The 16,494-nt window shown below is 44.6% G+C and overlaps 1 protein-coding gene across 7 annotated transcripts in view; it reads right to left on the reverse strand.

Annotated features, from left to right (window-relative positions):
- Nucleotides 1-16,193, reverse strand: part of CMTM4 (CKLF like MARVEL transmembrane domain containing 4) — a 79,100-nt gene extending 62,907 nt beyond the window's left edge. For 2 of the 7 annotated variants that reach the window (XM_025268790.2, XM_044931999.1), the window contains exon 1: nucleotides 15,694-16,190. In XM_025268790.2, coding sequence (XP_025124575.1) covers nucleotides 15,694-15,879 — 186 coding nt within the window. In that variant the 5' untranslated portion in view covers nucleotides 15,880-16,190. Of the gene's footprint in view, nucleotides 1-15,693 lie in introns of all 7 variants that reach the window. The other 5 variants (XM_025268792.2, XM_025268791.3, XM_044931995.1 and 2 more) reach the window with 4 other exon arrangements.
- Nucleotides 16,194-16,494: the final 301 nt, after the last annotated feature.

Here is a 16,494-nt window from a genome sequence, read left to right on the forward strand (position 1 = left end):
TAAATGAGATAACACATGTAGAACACTAGCAGTCTGGACGTAGTAGAAGTGCAAGAAATGTTAGTTTCAATATCTCTTTGTTTGAGAAACAATGAAAAGTAAAAACAAGGGATATAATAAAACATGATTACCACCTCTTCTCTACCACTTGTCACATCCTTTCCGCCTCTTATCCTCACCTGAGTTGCTCAAAGTCTCTTAGCGGGTCTTGGATCATCTCATCCTTCTCAAAGCCATTCCTCAAACTCTCTAACCCAGCGAGGGCCAATAGAAACACACGAGCCACATGAGTAATTTCAAATTTTCTAACAGTCATACTTTAAAAAGTAAAAAGAAATAGGTGGAGTGGATTTCCACAGTGGTACAGTGGATAGGAATCCACCTGCCAGTGCAGGGGACATGAGTTTGATCCCTTGTCTGGGAAGATTGCATACGCTGCAGAGCAACCAAGCCTGAGTGCCACAACCACTGAGCCTGCGCTCTACAGCCACAAGCTACAACTGCTAAGTCCTGCGCCTAGAGCCTGTGCTCTGCAACGAGACAAGCCACAGCAATGAGAAGCCAGCTCACCACAACAAGGAGTAGCCCCCTTATCCACAGCTAGAGAAAGCCCTTGCACAGCAACGAAGACCCACCACAACAAAAACATAAACAAATAATTTTAAAAATAAGACTCCAAAATGGAGACCTTTCCTTGATCCATGGTTTCACGTTTTAAAAAAAAGAAACAGGTAGAGCAAATTTTAATAGTAAATTTAATTTATCTCAATGTAGCCAAAGTATCACCATTTCGACACATAATTTTACATTCTGGTTTTCTCCTATTACATCTTTAAACTCTAGCATGTATTTTACACTTATGCACACCTCAAGTTCAATATGTCAGCAAATCTGGAAGACTCAGCAGGGGCCACGGGACTGGAAAAGGCCAATCCTCATCCCAATTCCCAAGAAGGGTAGTACTAAAGAATGTGCTAGCCACCAGACAATTGCACTCATCTCCTATGCTAGTAACATCATGCTTAAAATCTTACATGCCAGGCTTCAGCATTATGCAAACCAAGAACTTCCAGATGTCAAAGCTGGGTTTAGAAAAGGAAGAGAAACAAGAGATCAAATTGCCAACATTTACTGGATCATAGAGAAACCAAGGGAATTTCAGAAAAATATCTACCTCTGTTTCATCAATTACACCAAAGCCTTTGACTGTGTTCAGTTCAGTTGCTTAGTCGTGTCCAATTCTTTGCAACCCCATGCACTGCAGCATGCTAGACTTCCCTGTCCATCACCAACTCCCGGAGCTTGCTCAAACTCATGTCCATTGAGTCGGTGATGCCATGCAACCATCTCATCCTCTGTCATCCCCTTCTCCTCCTGCCTTCAATCTTTCCCAGCACCAGGGTCTTATCCAATGAGCCAGTTCTTCGCATCAGGTGGCCAAAGTATTGGAGCTTCAGCATCAGTCCTTTCAATGAATATTTGACTGTGTGGATCATAATGAACTGTGGAAAGCTCTTAAAGAGATGGGAATACCAGACCATCTTACCTGTCTCCCAAGAAACCTGTATGCAGGTCAAGAAGCAACAGTTAGAACCCTGTATGGAACAACTGATTGGTTCAGGATTGAAAAAGGAATACGACAGGACTGTCTGCTGTAACCCTGTTTGTTCAACCTATACACTGAGCACATCATGAGAAATGCCAGGCTGGATGAGTTACAAGCTGGAATCAAGATAGGCAGGAGAAACATCAACAATCTCAGATATGTGGATGATACCACTCTAATGGCAGAAATCGAAGAGGAACTAAAGAGCTTCATGATAAGGGTGAAGGAGTAGAGCGAAAGAATTGGCTTAAAACGAAACATTAAAAAAACTAAGATCATGGCATCTGGCCCCATTACTGCATGGCAAATAGAAGGGGAAAACGTGGAAGAAGTGACAGAATTCCTCTTCTTGGATTCCAAAATCACTGCAGACAGTGACTGCAGCCATGAAATCAGACTACTGCTTCTTGACAGGAAACCTATGACAAACCTAGACAGTGTGTTGAAAAGCAAAGACATTACTCTGCTGACAAAGATCCATATAGTCAAGGCTATGGTTCCCCCAGGGGTCACATATGGTTGTGAGAGTTGAACTGTAATTACAGAAGGCCAAGCGCGAAAGAACTGATGCCTTCAAACTGCAGTGCTGGAGAAGACTCCTGAGAGTCCCTCGAACAGCAAGGAGATCAAACCAGTCAAATCTTGAGGGAAATCAACCCGGAATACTTGTTGGAAGGCCTGATGCTGAAGCTGAAACTCCAGTACTTCGGTCATCTGATGAGAACAGCCAACTCATTGGAAAAGTCCCTGATGCTGGGAAAGACTGAGGGCAGAAGGAGAAGAGGGCATCAGAGGATGAGTTAGCTGGATGGCATCACCAATTCAATGGACATGAGCTTGGGCAAACTTTGGGAAACTATGAGGGACAGAGAGGCTGCCTGCTGCAGTCCATGGGGTCGCAAAGAGTCAGACACCACTGGGAGACTGAACTACAACAGCACCTCACATTCATCCTAGCCACACTGCAGGTGCTCAACAGCCGCCGCTCTGCTGCTCATCTCTTTCAGAAGATTCAAATTCATTAGCCTAACAAGTTGGGCCCCATTTCGGTGCCCCCTCCTCCCCTTCCCCATCCCTGCCCATCCATACCTTTGCCTGGTGAACCATACCTCTACCTCCTTCTCACCTCTTTCCTGGGCTCACACGTGACTCCCAGGAGCTGGTATACTACTTCTCCACAGGACACACCATACCTGGTTCCAGGCTCTAGCCATTCAATGTCCAAATATGTCCATTTCCCACAAGGGCTTCCTAGCAAGCCCGCTGTCCTGGGCCACTAGTAGAGCACTTGGCTCCAGTGGTCAGGACGGATGGTGCACCTTTTCTGCCTCACATCAAACCCTCCAAGCCCCTCAGAGGCAGGGCTTTGTGTCCTACTGATGGATGTACATTAGTACCTGGCCCAGCCTAGGTGTTCAACACATATATAAAGCACAGATTTTTTTTTTTTTTTTCAAATGGAAAGAATATGTTAGAATTTTTACCAAAATCTAGTTACTGACCTTGATCTAACTCTAAAGTTATTTAGCCAACTCTTAATATGAAATTATACACAATGTGTAGGGCTTGGACCAAAAATGGTTGAAAGTAGACCAGCTATAAAGAAGCAACTACTGCTGGAAGAGCCATTGTTCCTGAGGTTTGTTTTTTTTCCACTGGCACAAAAAACTTTTAGCCTTAAACTGTTTTTCATCGCTGTGCTGGAATAAACGGGAAACCACAAAAATGAAGGCTTCCCCTGCACCAGTCATCAAATCGTAGTGGCAAGAAAGAAAGCATCCAAAATGATCCACGTTTGATTAAACCCAACATTTTAAGTGTTTATTAACCCACTGAATTCCCAAACTGAACCAATCGTTTGAAATGTTCAGAGACCTCGTTCTGGATGCCAGCATTTCCTACGGGCCTCTGCGGTCTTCAGTGAAGATCCAGGCCTCCCTTTCTCAGGCCTCACAGAACTGCTATTCTTCTGTTTTCATCAGAGAATGCCATAAAAACAAGCACAAGGACCCTCAGTTGCGACTTCTTCTTTGCACGTGTTAAGTGTCTGCTCTAAGGATTTTCAAAACACTGACTTGGCAGATCCTGAGTGACCCTCTCGCCCAGCAAGTCAATCAGAAAGCAGACAACTTTAATAATAATTACAGAACCCCTGGTTTTCATTTTATACTTTCCTAAGCAGAAAGTTTGGCAAAGCCTCTTATGGTTTCCTCTTCTTTTACAAAAATCTGTCTCCTAAGCAAAAGCTTCTGTTTCCTAGTAGCACTCTACACACTTTTAAAACTCACAGTTTAAAAAAGAAAAAAGAATTACAAAGGCATTTTGTTTCTATACTTTCTCCCCAATATTTTCCGTTTACAACAGAGTCCAGTTTATCTGCTTAGAAATAGATGTTATTGTTCTCTGATAGATTCCATGTTTTCAAACAATTGGACCTTTTAGGAACTATGTTAAATACTACATAAACTGCGACTTTTTTTCTTTCTTCTATGAAACAAATATGTATATTCACCTGTTTATTCAGGGCCTCCCTATGGGCAGGTACTGTTTTAGACACTGGGGATATAGCAGGGAACTCAAAACACAAAGCTTCAGCTCTGGTGGAGTTGAAATTCTAGTTGGGTAGTAAATGCTGCAAAGCAAAGTAAAGCAGGGTGAAAGGGATAAAGAGCGGGACTGGGGGAATGTCCTACTTTTGACAGGGTGATCAGGGAAGGTCTCCTGGACAGAACAGAAGAACAGCAGTTCTGAAGAACAGAGCCAAGTGGGCATTTTGGGGAAGGGATGGATGGTGGAGAGGGGTCGGGGGCAGGGGGCGGTGGGGGTCTATGGAAGACTGAACTTCAAATGCAAAGACTCTGAGACAGGAATATGTTAATCAAAGAGTTAATCAAAGTTTCTGGTCAAGTGAAATAATCAGCACCTTAAAACCCTAGTCAAAAAAGAAACTGGCGGGGAGTGGGAGGGAGGCTCGTGAGGGACAAGAGAGAGAGATATATATATACATATATACATATACATATATATATATACACATATACATACATACATACATACTTATGGCTGATTCACACTGTTGAATAGCAGAATTATCCTCCAATTTAAAAGAATTATCCTCCAATTTAAAATAAGAAGAAAGAAAAAAAAAAAGAAATTGATGCTGGGCTCTATGTGAGATTTTCTGAAATACAATTGGTACACAGTCCCTCAGTCTGACTCTCAATCTCCCATTTCTATGTTAATAACCTTAGGGCTCCCAGGGGATACCCCACTCTGAAAACGAGTGACAGACTTGACCATCTAATGTGAGCACACAAGGCCACGCATGGGAGGAGCTGAGATGAGGGCTGGGCCTCCTTTTAAGTGAGAATTTTTCACACAAAAATCCTCCCCCTCAAGAAGTTAAACTGGGCCGTTCTTACATTTTGAGATAGACTACACTCTATCTGTGAAGTGTTCTCTCTCTAAATAATCCACTTCTTACCTATCACTTTCTCTCTCACTAAATTCTTTCTGTGATGAGCTTCATTAAGTTCTGAAACCAGGTGTGTGATCTCAACTGGAAGACTGGGGTTTGGCCAGATTCCAGTCCCCGTGCATGGGTTCAAGTTCTAGTTCTGAGGTGAACAGTTTCAAAGGTTACCCAGTGTGTGATTGGCAAAGCCTGAAGTTGAATCTTGGCTATCCCACTTTAGCGTGATCGCTTGTAACCTCCACGCTGTAATGTTCCTAGTCTAACGTGCCCACAGCAATCTGTACATATATCATCCCTGCGGTATACTGCAATTATCTGTTTACATCTTTCTCCCAGCCTCGAGGTGCTCTTAAGAAAGAGCAATTCATGGAGAAGGAAATGGCAACCCACTTCAGTATTCTTGCCTGGGAAATCCCATGGACAGAGGAGCCTGGTGGGCTACCGTCCTTGGGGTTGCAAAAGAGTTGGACATGAGTTAGCAACTAAACATGACTATGCTAAAAATATTTTCAATAGTAAAGGATATTTTCTTACCTCCATTATAGCTTTAAAAATAGCATTTAAAAAAAAAGAAGTTAAACTGTTTCACAATAAGATGGTTTCCAAATGCTAAAAAGGCAAGCTCTTCTCCCAAAAGAGGTGTCACTTTCTGACTTCTGTACTACTCATCTGTCCCCTCTTCAGTCAGCTACAGGCCTGCTCCCAGCTCTGGACCACTTTAAACTGAGCCTCTGAAAGTTTAAATTGGCTCCTGGCCACCACATGAGATGCTGAGGCCATGCCCTCAGCCAGAGGTGTCTTGTTCTCTCATTCTTTGCCTTTCCCGGTCTATTCTCCTCATTCTAGACTCACTGAAGGCTCACTCCGCTAACGAATCCAAATCCCAGCTTGTCTCACCCGCTTTTATCTCTTCTGCACATACAGCCTGTCCCCCAGGAATATTCTTACATTCCAAAGAAAAACCTCAGAACACACTGTCAATACATGAGCCCCTGCTGCTCTGATTTCAATGATTGGACTATTTCATAATTTAAAGTAAAATAATTTTTTTTTAATTTAGGATGTACTTACATAGAGTCTGAGACAGCACAGGAAATCAGGACTGTCTGGGAAAATGTAGGATTTGTGATCAGGCCTTTGACTGTTGCTCTATTCTCTTATAAACAACTTTATGTTCTAAAGACACATGACATTGTTCTACAAAAGGATTTGGAGCTACTTCTAGGAGTAAGGATAAAGAGTCAGCGAGTGATAGCTGTGGGTTGAAGGCCAGAATGCTGGTATTTTCAGTCATTTCAACAGCTCAGGAAGCTAAATGGACCATAATGGAAAATAAATAGCTCTGGCCGCCACACAGACCTCAGCCCTTAATGGGGTGAATCACAGACCCCATTACCTGTGCTGGAGCTCAGGTAAATGCAGCACTAATTCCAGAGGCTGGAATATGCCTCTCCCCAGCATGCAGGAAAGCACCCATTCATTCTACCAGGAGAAGCCTCATGGATCTGACAGGGCATGTACACCTGACCCCTTGACCCCTCTAAGCACCTTCTGAGGTGCCATGACCTGGGAAAGGCTCTTACTGCTGCTACTGCTGCTAAGTCGCTTCAGTCGTGTCCAACTCTGTGCGACCCCATAGACAGCAGCCCATCAGGCTCCCCCGTCCCTGGGATTCTCCAGGCAAGAACACTGGAGTGGGTTGCCATTTCCTTCTCCAGTGCATGAAAGTGAAAAGTGAAAGTGAAGTCGCTCAGTCGTGTCCGACTCTTAGCGACCCCATGGACTGCAGCCTACCAGGCTCCTCCATCCATGGGATTTTCCAGGCAAGAGTCCTGGAGTCAGGGGCCAAGGTCTTCTCCAAGGGAAAGGCTCTTAGAACTTTCTAATTAAGAAACAAAGTCATCATAGTGATAATTTTGAAATGTATAGAAATATCAAACTCTATCTTGTAGATAACAGGAACTAACAGTGTGTACGTGCTAAGTCACTTCAGTCATGTCCAGCTCTTTGCGATCCCATGGACAGTAGCCCCCCAGACTCCTCTGTTCATGGGATTCTTCAGACAAGAATACTAGAGTGGGTTGCCATGCCCTCCTCCAGAGGGTCTTCCTGACCCAGGGATTAAACCCTCGTCTCTTACGTCTCCTGCACTGGCAGGCAGATTCTTTACCAAGTAGTGCCACCTGGGAAGCTCCACCACGGTGCTGTAGGTCAATTACATTTAAATTAAACTCATAGAAAAAGAGATCAGAGTTGTGGCTACCAGAGGTGGACGAAGGGGAGGAATGAAGGCAATCAAAAGGTACAAACTTCTGGTTACAAGATAAATAAGTGCTAGGAATGTTATGTACAATATGGTAAATATAAATTAACATTGCTATTGTTATATATGAAAGTTATCAAGAGAATGTATTCAAGTTATCAAGAGTTTATTCAAGTTATCAAGAATTTATTCAAGTTATCAAGAAATCTTCTGGTCACAAGGCAAAAAAGTTTTTTTCTATTTCTTTTTTTTTTTTGGCTGTGCCACATGGCATGTGGGGTCTTAGTTACCGGATCAGGAATTGAACCTACACTCACTGCAGTGGAAGCACCGAGTCTTAACTACTGGACCACCAGGCAAGTCCTCTGTTTCTTTAATTTTTATCTATGTGAGATGGCTGTTCATTAAAGTTAACTGTGGTAATCATTTCATGATGTATGTAAATTAAATCATTATGCTGTATACCTTAAACTTACAGTGTTTATGTTAAGTATATCTCAGTAAACAAACCCACTCCGGGATTTTCTTGCCTGAAAAATCATATGGACAGAGGAGACTGGCAGACTACAGTCCATAGGGTCACAAAGAGTCAGGACACGACTGAGTGACAGAGCACTCACACACATATGTCAATAAAAGTGAAAGGAAATTGTTTTTTAAAGAAAGAAAGAACAAAGGTCTTCCAGAGCTGTCAACTGAGAATTAATTTGGTCCTGGGACCCAGGAGGAGTCCTGAAGGTCTTTCCAAGCTCACCATTTCCCACTGGAGGTTCTTGCGGGTATGCACCTTGGTAACCTGGAATAAACTGAGACCTTTAGGTATGTTGTAGGACAAAGTTGATAATTTTTTTAAAAAATGTTCAGAAATGTAATGATATTGCCCTTTGATCTAGTAGAAGTACTCCTTGAAATTTAACAACAACAACAACAAAATAGTAACAATTCAAAAGAAGAATGCAGGACATTTACTGAAGGATCCTTCCTTTTAGCAAAAATTAGAAATCATGATCAGGGGAAACCATGATCAGGGGATCTAATGCAGTCTTTGGAAGGGAAAAATTCCAAAATTCTTTTCATTGCCTAAGATTTTTTTCCCTAATTTCCTTCTAAGTTACAATGTTGTTTTTTTTTAATTGAGATTTACCTGGCATATAACATTATAATAGGGTGTGCAACAAAATGATTCACTATCTCTATATACAAATATGTGTATCAATAATGATGTAGACATTACCACCACATGATCAGCACAGTAGGTCTTATTTAACATGCATCATTATACATAGTTAAAAAATTTTCTTCCTGTGATGAAAGCCGATCAGATCTATTCTCTTAGCAACTTTCAATTGCAATACAATTGCAATACAGTATTATTAACTATAGTCACCATGCTATAGGGTAAATTCCTTTCAAACGGAAGAAGTTTTCCCATTAGCATCAACAAATTTATTAAGCACCTGCTATTATGCAGAAGGCTTTTTTTTTTACAGGAAGATAGACTGAAAAACTTCTTAAACTTCAAGATTCTTCAAGATGTCTGTATTATTGAAATCATTCTCCCCAAAGGCCTCCAAATTACAAAGTAAGGAAAGTAATAAGAGGTTAACTAAAGATTATGGTTGGTATAAGTGCTTTAAGGCTAATGTATCCTGAGGTAGAGCTAGTGACAGCTGACGCCCTGGGAATATTTGAATAGAAGATATTTGCATGTGATATACAAAAGGATGAGGAGTCATACAGTGAAAAATAAGTCTCCCTTCCACCCTGACCCTTGGTCACCCAGTTTCCCAATTGGGACATTTCAGAGGTATGTGGCAGGGCCACAGGTTCACGTGACTTGTGTGTGAGACACACTCTGCTAAGGACTTTGTACAGAAGGCTCACGGGTGCCGTGCCAGTAGTGCTCTGATCAGCTTCGATTTACAAACAAGGAGACCTGCTTGTGGCCTGAAGTGAACAAGCAACGGCCCAAAGTCTCGCGGTGATGAGAGACATAAGTCCGCACTCTCAGAACCCCTCCTCGTCCCCCTTCCCCTTCACACACCCCTGACCTCCGCACTCTCTCTTCACGTTGCTGTTTCCTCTGCCCTGGAAACCAATCCTCCACCACTCCTCGGTCTGGTTAACTTGACTTTCCATATCAATTTTAGAATCATCTTGTCTCTTAAAAAAAAAAAAAAAACACACTTTGCTGGGATTCTGGGATTATGTTAAACCTACAGATCAATTTGTGGAGAAAAGATATTTTAATAACTATATTGAGTCTTCCAATTCATGAACATGTCTGCCCACTTATATCGGTACTCTTTGATTTCCTCCTTCAGTGTTTCATAGTTTTCAGATCCTGTACATGTTTTATTAGATTTAGACCTATTTCATTCGTTTCAGAGCTATCGTAACTGACATGAGCTGCTCCCCGCCGCCCCCACCCACCCAATTTCAGCTTCCAGTGATTTATTGCTAGGATATAAAAATATGATTGATTTTTGTGTGTTGACCTTGCTAACTCACACATTAGTCCTTGGAGCTTTTCTTTTTATAAATTCCCATGGGATTGTCTACATAGACAATCATGCCATCTGCAAATAGGACAGTTGTTCTTTCTTTCCAATCTGAATGCCTTCTATTTACTTTTCCTGCACTGGCTATTCCCGTAGGATGTGGAATAGCAGTGGTGAGAACAGACTTCATTGCCTTGCTCCCCATCTTAAGGGGAAAGTATTCTCTCACCACCAAGTATGTTAGCTGTAGATTTCTGGCAGATGCCCTTTTCCAGGTTTGCTTGGCAACTTTTATCATGAATGAATGCTGAAATTTTGTCAAAAGGTTTTTTTTCTGCATGCACTAACATAATCAAGTGTTTTTTGCCCTTTAAACTGTTAGCATGGTGGATTCTATCTCCTGATTTTGGAAAACTGAACCAGCCTTTTGTTCCTGGGACAAACCACAATGATTGTGATGTACTATTCTTTCTACATAACATTGCTGGATTCGATCTCCTCGCATTTTGTTGAGGATTTTTGTGCCTGTGTTCATGAGGATGACTGGTCTGCAGTGTTCTTTTCTTGAACTGTCTTTGTCTGGTTTTATAAAATAGATGTGTACTAGACATTTTTCTGAGGCCTTGAATGATAATTTTACTATTTTAAGCATCATAAAAACTTATGAATGGTTTTAATCTTCGATTTTCTGCTAGAATTTCTTTGACTCCAAGTTTTTGAGCAGGAACACAACTTTCAAAGATAACAAAATTCCCAAGGGAAAATAAAACTATTCTAACTAGTCTCACCTTAAGGTACATGTGAGAATCTCATGCAGTGAAACTATTTCACCTGTCATTCTCTGCACACCCCCACCCTGCTTCAGTATAGTCAAGGAAGCAGGAACTGTGCTCCCCAGCCTGGGATGAAAAACTGACACAGTTTCCATCAAATAAAAGATACATTATTACCCAACCCTGAAATGCAAATATTCACAGTGGTCACTGAGTTACCTAAGAAAGCACCTGCCAAACATTAACCTCTTTAGTTCTTATAATTCCCCAAACGTTCAGTCATTACCACTCACATTTTACTATGGGAGAAGCCAAAACACAATGGGATTAAGAGATTTCAAGGCGATCAGCAGGGCTAAAGTCTGAATTTAAACATCACCTACTACCCAACTTTGTTTTAAAAAATAGTCCTAGACAAATGCAATGCAAGGTCAGAAGGTCAACCAGGCATGGGAGGGACTTCAGAAAGGGATTCAGGGACTTTCCAGATGGTCCAGTGGTTAAGACTCCGCACTTCCACTGCAGATGGCACGGGTTCCAACCCTGGTTGGGGAAGTAATATCCCTCAAGCTCGGCAGCACAGCCCATAAACATTAATACAAGTGATGCAAGGAAGGAAGGAAGAGAGAGAAAAGAGAGAAAGAAGGAAAGGAAAGAAGAAAGAAAGAAAGGAATCTGATGCAAAAGAGCTCACTGAGGGGTGTTTTAGGAACTTAAATGCTGATTCTGGTCTTGGCTCTTTTGATAAGGCCCGTCCCCTCACTGCAGAAACTGAGCAAGACTAATGGCTGAGGAACAGGACGCTACACAGGAACTGCTCGCCTAGGGACAGCACGATGGCCACAGAGAATCAAAACCCTCGTAGAGTGTATCATTTCAGCATGTAAAAGTCAGCCAAAAGGTCACCCAAAAGTCACCCAAAAGGGTGGACCAAAGACCACAGGACAGACTCAAGGTCTGTCCTGTTCAGTGGAACAACTCCAAGTGATGTGTTCAGGAGGCAGTAAAGGGTACACGTGCATGCGTGCTAAGTCACTTCAGTTGTGTTTGACTCTGTGCAACACTATGGACTATAACCTGCCAGACTCCTCGGTCCACGGGATTCTCCAGGCAAGAATACTGGACTGGGTTGCCATGCCCTCCTCCAGGGGATCTTCCTGACCCAGGGACTGAACCCGCATCTCTTATATCTCCTGCATTGGCAGGCAGGTTCTTTACTACTAGCACCACCTGGGAAGCCTAAAGAGCATGCTGCCTAGGTTCAAATCCCAGTTCCACCAACCACGAGACCTTAAAGGAGTCACAACCTCTGTGCCTCTAATTTTCTCATCCATAAAAGTGACGAGAGTAAGCACTCATTACCGATGTCCGCTGTTGTTATTACTCAGAAATTGTCCCACCGAGGGCCTGTGCTTTTCTGACACTGTCCTAACATCAAGGTATAATTGATAGTGTGCTCCTCCCCATCACAAGAGCACAATTCTGCTTTCAACCAAGTGTGCTTGAGAAAAAAACAAAATCAAAATACAACAATAAACAATAAATAAATATTAACTATTTCATTAAATGATGTCTGGGAGCTAAAAACAGCTAAAAACCAATAAGCACTCACAGAATCCACATTCAAAAGGAAGAAGAAGGTATTTAAATCTATAGCTTAAACCAACTGTTTTCCTACAAAAAGTACATTCACACTGTTTGAGATATTCTCCCCAATGAAGAAACAGGTATGAGTTTCATTTTGAAAAGATATAAACTATGAAAATGCACTGATTAATTTCCATGCTATTTCAGATTAGTTTTATGATCAAATAAGGTTCCACTTAAAAGATCAATTTAACTTTTAAATCACTAGGAAGTAAGCTATCTTTAGTTCAAATATGTAATTTTAGGACTTCCCCGGCGGCGCAGTGGATATGAATCTGCCTGCCAATTTGGGGAACACAGGCTGGATCTCTGGTCTGGGAAGTTTCACGTGCTACGGAGCAACTAAGCCCATGTGCTCTAGAGCCCATGTTCCCCAACAAATGAAGAGTAGCCCCCTCTCTGGCAACCAGAGAAAGACCTTGCATAGCAACGAAGACCCAGTGCAACCAAAAACAAATAAAACTTTTTTAAAAAGAGGGACCAGAGAGCTGATGAAAGTTTATTTTTTTTTAAATTTAATTATAATTTTGGGGTGGCATTTTCATCAAGTTTCTTTAATTAATTAGCAACAGTGACAGCTAACATTTTATTACATACTAACTAAGCATCTAATAAGCTAGGTGCTAATTTCTACCTATTACCTCATCCTCTTAATCCTCTGAGGGAGGTATGGGCTCATTTTACAGAAGAACCCCAGCCTTGATGCTGACTACGTTTCTGACAGAGAACTGATTGCCAATACCTGTGTATAGTTTAACGCTAAAATGATACAGAGTTTCCCTGGTGGCTCAGCTGATATAGAACCCGCCTGCCAATGTAGGAGATGCAAGAAACGTCTGATCCCTGGGTCAGGAAGATCCCCTGGAGAAGGAAATGGCAACTCGCTCCAGTACTCTTGCCTGGAAAATTCCACGGACAGAGGAGCCTGGCGGGCTACTGTCCATGGGGTCATGAAGAGTCGGACACAGCTGAGCACGCACACACAGGTATAAAGTTTTAACACTAAAAATGATTACAGAACAGTAAGTCTCAAACTCTAACGTGCAGGAGAACTCCTGGAGAATCTTGCTAAACTGCAGATTATGATTCATAAGATCTGAGGTGAAGCCTATGATTCTGCAATTCTAACAAGCTCTTAGGTGCTAGAAGTACTGCCAACCACACTTGGAGCAAGGACCTACAGGTGGCAAAAGGCCACAGACCACAAAAAATGTTTCTAAAGACTAAAACAAAATTTTTAAAAATCAAACTTTTCACAAAAGCCACAGAATTAGAACGTATATTAAACATATTTCTTGATGGGATGTTGCAACATCTTAGAAATATCTTCAGGGACTTCTCTGGTGGTCCAGTGAATAGGACTCCAAGCTTCCAGCGCTTCCAAGGCAGGAGAGATGGGTTTGATTCCTGGTCAGGGATCTAAGATCCCACATGCTATATGGGGCAGCCAAAAAAAAAAAAAAAATCTTCATAATGACTCTTGTTTTCTTTTCCAGTTTAAGTCAAGAGTCCAATTTCTTAGAGTTTTGTGGAAGGGTTTTTCCCCTAAAAACCCTGTTTTTAATCAAGGCTGAAAAGCTAAATGCATGGGAGACTATTTCATGTTGCATACCCTTCAAGCAGATCCCTGTCCTTCACTCATCCACATATAACACAACCTCTCACTGTTTAAATTCTAGAGGCAAGAGTTAGGGGAGATTTTAGGAGCTGGACACCAAAGTTCTTCCAAATGAAAAGTAAAGTTCTACCAAAAATAGCACCTTACAAAAAGGCAATGATAAATACGATTTATCACTGGCTTCCATTTATGGCCTTAGGTGACAAAATTCCTGCAATGAGGTAATAGCTAACATGTTATACAAACTACTGGATTTCATTCTTTTACCAGATCCCTTAAGTGGCAGGTCTATTTACTTTCAAAAGTCCAGAGTGAACAAAGCAAGGTACTTAACAAGATCCCTAAATTCCACCTGGGTCCAAGTCCCCTTTCTCCCAGCTCTTTTATTCACTTGTGATTATCTGTGCTGTACTCAAACATCAGCTAGCTGCCTCTTGTAAATGGCACCTCCCCCACCTTCTCCATTCTCTTTACTAACAGCAATGCCTAAGTCCAGAACCAATATATCTCTGAGAACATTCCAGTTTAACAGATAAGGTCAGTTTAAAATTCTAGAGAGGAATAACCTGCTCTGTTTGTCTTTCCTGAGAGCCCTTCAAAAACTACCATCCCACAATCAGCAGAACAAGCCTTTCACCCAAAAGAAAGATAAAACAGGCTATGATTCTGCAATTTACAAACACTGAGACCTTTATTGAAAGGATATTCACGTTAAATAAAAAAGATTCCCAAGGAACCTTTACCGAGGTACTCAAGTAAGCACAAGGAGACCAATGCTTGGAAGAAACAAAATGCATATACCGTGCAGGTCCGTGCAAATGGCTTCTCTGGCTGAGAAGTCAATGAAGTTCTATAAGCGGCCTCAGAGGAAGGCCTACCTGTGTCAGGGAATACTGGGACACAGTTTTGTCCCAACAAGAGCATGCTCTATCCACAACAGAGCTAAGCAACTAACCAAACAGGCTCGTTAGAAACCCACAAAAGAGGGGCAGAGGGGACACTGTCCTGAACGCCCTGGAAGCTAAAAATAAGTATTCTGAGGAACGAGCTCTACCATAGACAAGCCCAACAGAAAGTTCTCTGTTTCTATTACCTCCAAAACTGGCTGCCCTCCCGCAGTGATTTAACTCTGGGTACCAATTGGGCAATGCCAGCCACCGTGCTGGGGCGGAGGATTCAGAGATGCCGGTTCTATCTTCTGGGCTAATTAGAAGGAATCAAAACCTCTGCAATATAAACTGGAGACTCTGCGGGCAGAGTTGGGCTCCCTCAATGCATCTAGACTACATGCCTCCATTCAACCAACATTTATTTGAGCGTCTACCATATGCTCAGCACTCTGCTGGGCACCGGGGGAAGAAACCTTCCCCAGTAGCGGAAGCAGAGACAAACGAGCACGGTCCGGAGGAGTGGAGGACGCGCGGCCCCCGAAAACCTAACACAAGTTGTTGCTATGACCAGCAGCACCCAGGGGAAGGCGTGACCCCCGCCGGGTTCCGCGCACCACCAAGTCCAACAGTGAAAGAGGCTCGCGATAGCGAAGACTGGCGTGGACAGGTAGGCCCGAGGGCAGGTGTTCAGGTAGAAGGCGCACACCTGAGGCAGCAGGGCTGGGGAAGGCGGGGTCCCCAGGGGAGGCGGGAGGGAGGCCCAGGGATCCGGCTAGAAGAGGGGGCGCAAGGAGCTGGGCGATGGGAAGCCCGGGGCGCGGTGGAGGCCGGCCGGGCCTGCGCCCCCTGAAGCGGGAGCAGCGAGGGAAAGCGCGCGGCTAGGCCGCCCGCCCGCACCTGGGGCCCCGCCCGGCACCTACCACTTGGGCGACCTTGAGGCAGCCGAGCGCGCCGCGCAGGTAGTCGGGGTCGCAGCGCAGGCCGGCCAGCCCGCGGCGCTGGCTCACCGGCTCGGTGGTGGGCTGGTACGGGCTGCTGGCGCCCGAGATCATGGAGGTGCTCGAGGCCTCGCCCTCGAAGCCGTCCAGCTCCTCGCCGCTCCGCATGCTGCCGCCCGGCCCGAGCCGCCTCGCGCGGCTGGCTCCCGGCGCCCGGAGCTGGAGGGCTCAGCAGGGCCGCCGCATTGCCGCCGCCGCCGCTGCCGACGGAGACGACGACAGACTGACTTCCCGCACCAGCGCCGCCGCCGCCTCTGCACCCGCCGCCCCGCTGCGGCCACGGTTCGGTCCGCTCGGGCTCGGCTCCCGCCGCCTCAGCAGCGGAAAGGGAGGGAGGCGGGAGCGAGTGGAGAGAGAAGGAGGCGGGAGCCGGCGCGGCGGGCCGGGAGGGGGCGGAGCGAGCGCCCGCCCGCTGGCCGCTCGGCGGCGCTCTGCACGGCGGCTCCCGCTGGGGGAGGCGGCGGCCCGCGCCGCGGGGCCTCGGAGAGGCGAGGCCTCTAGCCAGGCGGGGCTGGGGGCGGGGCGCCGGCAACTCCGGCCCCGCCCTCACCTGCCCGTGCTGGGGCCCCGGCGGCGGCTGCGCGTCAGGCCATCACGGCGTGGGAGGGCAGGGGTCCAGGAGACGGGGGATTGTGGGGACCCGAGAGAGTGGGGGCTGACGGAGGGTTGAGCTGGACCTAGGGGGGCACGGTGTTGCTTTCTCAGGGCGCTGCCTCAGTTTCT

Source organism: Bubalus bubalis, chromosome 18, assembly GCF_019923935.1.
Source record: "Bubalus bubalis isolate 160015118507 breed Murrah chromosome 18, NDDB_SH_1, whole genome shotgun sequence".
NCBI lineage: Eukaryota > Metazoa > Chordata > Mammalia > Artiodactyla > Bovidae > Bubalus > Bubalus bubalis.